Below are 8,134 nucleotides of genomic sequence, written 5' to 3' on the forward strand. Positions count from 1 at the left end.
TACTACGTGAACCTGACGATGCTGACCTATGACGAGGCAAAGGTCGTAAGACTGTACCCTTCGCGCAAGCAACTAAACCTCCTTGTCCCAAGGAAGTTTTCTGACTCCTTAGGAATGAGGTGGGTGACAAGGGTCGTCCGCAGACCAGTGAGTGGTGGCCTTATCGTCACCTTCGTGGAGTGGGGGCAGGCCCAGCAAATAGCCAACATAACAGAAATTAACGGGATCCAGATACTAGTGGAAGCTCGCACAGAGGATAACTTGGTGTTGGGAATCATCTCCCACACCGAGATAGAACACCTTGAAAAAGAAGAACTGGCCGAGCTGATCGGAGACCAGCTCTCAATAGTACGGAAGCTGACCAGTGCAACTGCACTGGTTGGTTACCCCAAGAAGCTACCAAGCACCGTATTGCTGGGATAGGAGAACATCCCAGTAAGACCGTATGAAAGAAGACCAACAAGGTGTTACAAATGCCAAAGGTATGGCCATCTGGCGGGGAAGTGTCGAGCTCGGGAGGTCTGTTGCAGTTGCGGGACACCCAGGCACCAGCACACCAACTGCTCGCCGGCCGCCAAAAAATGCGCAGCTTGTGGTGGCCCTCACTCATCCACCGACCGGGAGTGTCCCAAGTGGAGGGAGTAGTGTAGGGTGGCTAAGCTGCGAAACAAGATAAAACTGAGCTACAAGGAGGCTCTTCTTGTAGTGAAGACTGTAAAAAAGAAGAATCAAGACTCCAAGAAGACCACAGAAAAGAAGCCAGAATTAAACAAGACTGAACAAAACGAATTAGTACCATTAATATCATCAACCGTTTTTAGAAGTTTACGAGAATTTGCCAGAACAAGACCAAGAAGAAGAATGACAATTGAAAAGTAAAAAGAACAAAAGGAAGAAGTCCAAAGAAAATAACTCGGCAAACAAACATCTTCGGCCGAAATAACCTAAAGGCGAAGTGGCCAGTAATCCCCAAAACAATTAAGAACCGAGTTGGGCCGCCCTAAATAAAACTACTCTCACCAAGGAACAGGTGACGTGGAAAGGTTTAAGGGCTCACAAGAGTATTGAGTGTTGGTTGGTGAAGGTTGTGTGTGTTGATTGTTGTGTGTAGCGGCTGAGTGTTGGTGGTCATATATGCTAGGTGTTGAGAGGTGAGTGTAGTGGGTAGGTGAGGGTGATACTGAGTATTGGGTTTATGAGGATGAGTGTAGTATGTTGGTGGGTGGAGGTTGGACGTCACGGAGGGGTAGAGGACGTTGGGGTGAGCAGTGGTGTGTGTGTTGGTTTGAGGTGAGTTGACTCATATACTTTGTCTACCTGGACACAGTGAGTTGACTCATATACTTTATCTACCTGGACACAGTGAGTTGACTCGTATACTTTGCCTACCTGGACACAGTGAGTTGACTCGTATACTTTATCTACCTGGACACAGTGCGTTGACTCATATACTTTACCTACCTGGACACAGTGAGTTGACTCATATACTTTGTCTACCTGGACACAGTGAGTTGATTCAAATACTTATCTACCTGGACACAGTGAGTTGACTCATATACTTTATATACCTGGACACAGTGAGTTGACTCATATACTTTATCTACCTGGACACAGTGAGTTGACTCATATACTTTGTCTACCTGGACACAGTGAACTGACTCATATACTTTATCTACCTGGACACAGTGAGTTGACTCATATACTTTGTGAACCTGGACACAGTGAGCTGACTCATATACTTTATCTACCTGGACACAGTGAGTTGACTCATATACTTTATCTACCTGGACACAGTGAGCTGACTCATATACTTTATCTACCTGGACACAGTGATGTGACTCATATACTTTGTCTACCTGGACACAGTGAACTGACTCATATACTTTATCTACCTGGACACAGAGATGATTCATATACTTTATCTACCTGGACACAGTGAGTTGACTCGTATACTTTATCTACCTGGACACAGTGAGCTGACTCATATACTTTATCTACCTGGACACAGTGAGCTGACTCACATACTTTATCTACCTGGACACAGTGAGCTGACTCATATACTTTATCTACCTAGACACAGTGAGCTGACTCACATGCTTTATGTACCTGGACACAGTGAGCTGACTCATATACTTTATCTACCTGGACACAGTGAGTTGACTCATATACTTTATCTACCTGGACACAGTGAGTTGACTCATATACTTTTTTTACCTTGACACAGTGAGCTGACTCATATACTTTATATACCTGGACACAGTGAGCTGACTCATATACTTTATCTACCTGGACACAGTGAGCTGACTCATATACTTTATCTACCTTGACACAGTGAGCTGACTCATATACATTTTCTATGTGGATACAGTGAGCTGACTCATATACTTTATCAATTTGGACACAGTGACCTGACTCGTATACTTTGTCCACCTGGACACAGTGAGTTGACTGATATACTTTATCTACCTAGACACAGTGAGCTGACTCACATACTTTATCTACCTGGACACAGTGAACTGACTCATATACTTTATCTACCTGGACACAGTGAGTTGACTCATATACTTTGTCTACCTGGACACAGTGAGTTGACTCATATATTTTATCTACCTGGACACAGTGCGCTGACTCATATACTCTATCTACCTGGACACAGTGAGTTGACTCATATACTTTATCTACCTGGACACAGTAAGTTGACTCATATACTTTGTCTACCTGGACACAGTGAGCTGACTCATATACTTTATCTACCTGGAAACAGTGAGCTGACTCATATGCTTTATCTACCTGGACACAGTGAGTTGACTCATATACTTTATCTACCTGGTGTCACGTGCCTGTGGCGCTCGGGAACTCGCATGGCGTGAGGCATATGTTCACGCCTCCATTTCACACAAGCTATTAATAATTTGTTAATTGTACTTATTATATTATTATTGTTCTTAGCTACTTAGGTTAATTGTATATTTATGTATGTTATTAATATGCATCATTGTGTTACTCTGTTAAGCCAAATCAAGAGTAGTATTAATTAATTATATAAATTATCTAGCAAATGTCCTGGATCACGTGATATGAGATGCGCTTCCCCAGTAGCGAAAAACCGTGGCACATGGTAGACGTGTCCATTCGTTCTCCAGCCTTGACCCTTGTCTAGTGCCTTGTCCAGTCTTCTGCAATGCCCTAGGGGTATCAGGTATTAGTGACACGTTTAGTTAGGCCTAGGAAGGGATCCTGGTGGTAAGGAATCTCCTGTTTGGTAGGAAATAACTATTTTGTAGGGATTGTTGTATATATATATTTTGTATGTCTGTGTAATATAGTTATGTTAAGTAGTATTCGTTTGGTCTAACTCCTTAACGGTGTATTTTCGCCCTTCCGGCATCACTCTTATTTTAATATACAATTACTTATTCCCTTAACTTCTTGTTTGCTAGTCAGTACTCCCTTTAGAACATAAATTGAATTAATTAATTATCTTCCCTTTTGTGACTTACTTACTTCAACTTGTTCATACTTATTCAAGTACATTTAGTTGAGTAGGTTTTTGTGGGGATAATTATTGTCGTGTTCCCTATTTGTTCCTTTATTTGTTAACAACTTGGGGTAGGATTCACTCCCCAGGTATAAAGGATATTGGGATCGCGACACTGGACACAGTGAGCTGACTCATACTTTATCTACCTGGACACAGTGAGTCGACTCATATACTTTATCTACCGGGACACAGTGAGCTGACTCATATACTTTGTCTACCTGTACACAGTGAGTTGACTTATATATTTTATCTACCTGGACACAGTGAGCTGACTCATATACTTTGTCTACCTGGACACAGTGAGCTGACTCATATACTTTATGTACCTGGACACAGTGTGCTGACTCATATACTTTATCTACCTGGACACAGTGTGCTGACTCGTATACTCTATCTACCTGGACCCAATGAGCTGACTCATATACTCTATCTCCCTGGACCCAGTGAGCTGACTCATATACTTTGTCTACCTGGACACAGTGAGCTGACTCATATACTTTATGTACCTGGACACAGTGAGCTGACTCATATACTTTATCTACCTGGACACAGTGTGCTGGCTCATATACTTTATCTACCTGGACACAGTGTGCTGACTTGTATACTCTATCTACCTGGACCCAATGAGCTGACTCATATACTCAATCTCCCTGGACCCAGTGAGCTGACTCATATACTTTATCTACCTGGACAAAGTGTGCTGACTCATATACTTTATCTACCTGGACACAGTGAGCTGACTCATATACTCTATCTACCTGGACCCAGTGAGCTGACTCATATACTCTATCTCCCTGGACCCAGTGAGCTGACTCATATACTTTATCTACCTGGACAAAGTGTGCTGACTCATATACATTATCTACCTGGACACAGTGAGCTGACTCATATACTCTATCTACCTAGACCCAGTGAGCTGACTCATATAGTTTATCTACCTGGACACAGTGAGTTGACTTATATGCTTTGTCTACCTGGACACAGTGAGCTGACTCATATACTTTATCTACCTGGACACAGTGAGCTGACTCATATACTTTATCTACCTGGACACAGTGTGCTGACTCATATACTTTATCTACCTGGACACAGTGAGCTGACTCATACTTTATCTACCTGGACAGCGAGTTGACTCATATTCTTTATCTACCTGGACACAGTGAGTTGACTCATATACTTTATCTACCTGGACACAGTGAGATGACTCATATACTTTATCTACATGGACACAGTGAGTTGACTCATATATTTTGTCTACCTGGACACAGTGAGTTGCCTCATATACTTTATCTACCTGGACACAGTGAGTTGACTCATACTTTATCTATCTGGACACAGTTGACTCATATACTTAGTCTACCTGGACACAGCGAGTTGACTCATATACTTTATCTACCTGGACACAGTGAGTTGACTCATATACTTTATCTACCTGGACACAGTGAGCTGACTCATATACTTTATCTACCTGGACACAGTGAGCTGACTCATATTCTTTATCTACCTGGACACAGTGAGCTGACTCATATACTTTATCTACCTGGACACAGTGATTTGACTCATATACTTTATCTACCTGGACACAGTGAGCTGACTCATATACTTTATCTACCTGGACACAGTGACCTGATTCATATACTTTATCTACCTGGACATAGTGATTTGACTCATATACTTTATCTACCTGGACACAGTGAGCTGACTCATATACTTTATCTACCTGGACACAGTGAGCTGACTCATATACTTTATCTACCTGGACACAGTGAAGGTGATGGCTGGCTACCTGACCTGCCTGACGTGGGTGTTGCTGCTGGCTCTCTGTTACACGCCCCCTCCTGCTTACTCTGGTAGGGACTTATCACAATTCTAGAGCTGTAAGAAAACATTATGATCTTCATGTTGTGATACGTGTACTACAGTAGTTACTTATATTAGGCCATGCAGTAAAATGAAGACGAATACTATGTTATCTGTACTACGCTGAAGATTCTTATTTTAAAACATTGTGTTGTGATGCCTTTCTGCACAGAGAACTTGGGGTTGTCAAGAGGCCATGGAAACAGACACGTCCGGCAGGCATTTGAAGAGGCTTCTTATTTATCTGGCATTGGAGTTGATGCGAGGTTCCCCAGCGCGGTAATGTTAAAATTTCTTGCTTTAGATTATTTTTACTTTGAGGACAAAATTGATTGATATTATCTTTAAAGTTTTACTTTTAATTTTAGCTGAGAGGAGATATTTTACCTTGAGTTGTTAAAAAGTAGCAGTTTTACACAAATTTATTCTGTTTTGTTAAGATCTTGACTAACATGAGGAAAGGGACAGAATTTTACAACACTCTGACTCAACTCATTAATAGTGTTACCCAGTTTATATGGACGGATATTGTGTTAATTACTTAACTTTAATAATAGTAAAGTATATGTGTGGTTAGTCCTGTGTTAAATATTTGTGTTTAGTGTCTGTTGTATACCAGGCGTGTTTGTGTCTGTTGTATACCAGGCGTGTTTGTGTCTGTTGTATACCAGGCGTGTTTGTGTCTGTTGTATACCAGGCGTGTTTGTGTCTGTTGTATACCAGGAGCGTTTTGTGTCTGTTGTATACCAGGCGTGTTTGTGTCTGTTGTATACCAGGCGTGTTTGTGTCTGTTGTATACCAGGCGTGTTTGTGTCTGTTGTATACCAGGCGCGTTTGTGTCTGTTGTATACCAGGCGTGTTTGTGTCTGTTGTATACCAGGCGTGTTTGTGTCTGTTGTATACCAGGCGTGTTTGTGTATGTTGTATACCAGGCGCGTTTGTTTCTGCATTTATGGAATATTAAGTTTTGAGGTCAGGAAGATGGCGACCATAGAGGAGACAAAATATAACAACATTACAGAATAAATCACTGTTTAAAATATTATTATTTGGTACTATATTATTATTGTATTATATGTCGTCTTACATACAGTATTGTGGCTAATGTGGTGTTTCCTTTTTCACTACAGGGAGCGATAGTACACAACCCCAACAGTAATTACCGACCACAAGTGGAGTTTGGTCCCAGACCTAGACCACGGCCCACCTGGTACTACAACCAGTACAACCAACACTACAACCAGTCTTATTGGTACTATAGAGGATAGCCGCTGGTACTACCCCTGCAGCTACCACCACCATCCTTACTAATGCTGAGTTGTACCCCACCTCCGACCCGGGTGGGACAGATCCTGTCTAAACACACAGAAGCTCGTCCTGTGTATAGTCAACCTTCACTCTCTGAGGGCCAACTTAAACTGAACATTCATAACAATAATCTACCTTTGTCTTCTTAGGTTAACTTTAATTAAAAATCTGATTGTGGAGATTAATTTCACCTTTAAGGAATAGCTTAAGCTAAACAAACTATATGGAGTATAATAGCTTTATTATGTGGAGCTCTATAGCTTTACTATGTTGAGTTGAATCCTTCCATTTACTTTTAACAATCACTGCTGAATGTTCTTTAAGGTGAGTCTGCCAGGTTCCTTGAAAGTAGCATAAATAAATGTTTATGGGTTAAATTATGACATCACCGTAATTAACGCTCTGAGCTGTGAGCGTTAATAAAAATATGAAGCTGATATGTATCTGAGGTTCAGGAGCCTCACGTGTATCATGAGCGAGAGAGAGTGTAGGACTGAGGGTAGAGTCAGGCCAGGGGTCTGGTCCTTACTGTTGACATAGCCAGGTCACAGGGCTATAGGTCAGATGCCAAGAGGTCATCTGTTAGACAAGAAGATTCATTACCATACATCACTAACTTCAGTATTAAAGAGAAAATGGTAGACACTGGCTCATAGTTTACTCACCGTGGGTGTAGTAATTATATAGTGCACATTTATATAAGTATTACTGTCTGTTAGACAGGGGATAATGTATAACCTAACTGTCTCAGAACTAACTACCGTCTATAGTCGTTCAGATTAATAATAATTGTTAAGTCTCTCTACGCCTCAAGACCTTAATACAATTCTATGAGGTGATAATGAAAAGTTTGTCTTAAGTCTTTTGATAAAGTTTAGTGTTTGTTATAGAGTCTGTCTGTACACCCTACTTCTCTGATGAGGTAAATACTTGTTTCTTAATGTTTATGTTGTTAATACAATTGTTTATTATACGACCATTAATAAATAAATTATAATTTAAATGGATTTCCTAACAGCCCCTTTCGGCTGTCCAGTACTACGGAACGAGACACTGACAATTCTTAAGAAAACATTATTTTACGGGAGAAAATATTTTATGAAACAATCTTTCTTAGACCAAAATATTACCAATGAGTCTCTCACATGACAAACACAAAGGGACTTAACACGGCAACATATATTACCAAACACTGAAGTCATGTAGATCTTCCTAATAATTTGAAACTTTACATTTTAATTCCTCTTCCTACACATTATTAACCTCAATCATTACAAATTTTCCATGACTATAACTGATAATTTTAGTCTGTTACAAACAGTACCAGGACAGTATGAGTAGAGTTCAGAGTCGGAGATCATATACAGGACAAGTATAGTGATGGCGTCAGGCCAAGGAGTGTTTGTGAGTTGACAGACATATATA

General features: G+C 40.8%; 1 protein-coding gene across 1 annotated transcript; it reads left to right on the forward strand.

Moving 5' to 3' along the window:
* Window positions 1-913: 913 nt before the first annotated feature.
* On the forward strand, window positions 914-7,596 carry LOC121867574. Its single transcript, XM_042367581.1, has 4 exons — window positions 914-1,030; window positions 5,308-5,391; window positions 5,574-5,680; window positions 6,532-7,596. The coding sequence occupies exons 2-4, from the start codon at window positions 5,316-5,318 to the stop codon at window positions 6,667-6,669; spliced, it is 321 nt and encodes a 106-aa protein (XP_042223515.1). The 5' UTR covers window positions 914-1,030; window positions 5,308-5,315; the 3' UTR covers window positions 6,670-7,596.
* The last annotated feature ends 538 nt before the right edge of the window (window positions 7,597-8,134 follow it).

Source organism: Homarus americanus, unplaced genomic scaffold (assembly GCF_018991925.1).
Source record: "Homarus americanus isolate GMGI-L3 unplaced genomic scaffold, GMGI_Hamer_2.0 scaffold4435, whole genome shotgun sequence".
Classification (NCBI taxonomy): domain Eukaryota; kingdom Metazoa; phylum Arthropoda; class Malacostraca; order Decapoda; family Nephropidae; genus Homarus; species Homarus americanus.

What these genes read in the sequence shown, in the direction of transcription:
- LOC121867574 (XM_042367581.1), top strand. Translation starts at nt 5,316, where the DNA reads ATGGCTGGCTACCTGACCTGCCTGACGTGGGTGTTGCTGCTGGCTCTC. An exon ending in GCCCCCTCCTGCTTACTCTG is followed by an intron (nt 5,392 to 5,573) that starts GTAGGGACTTAT and finishes CTTTCTGCACAG; the next exon opens with AGAACTTGGGGTTGTCAAGA. An exon ending in ATGCGAGGTTCCCCAGCGCG is followed by an intron (nt 5,681 to 6,531) that starts GTAATGTTAAAA and finishes TTTTCACTACAG; the next exon opens with GGAGCGATAGTACACAACCC.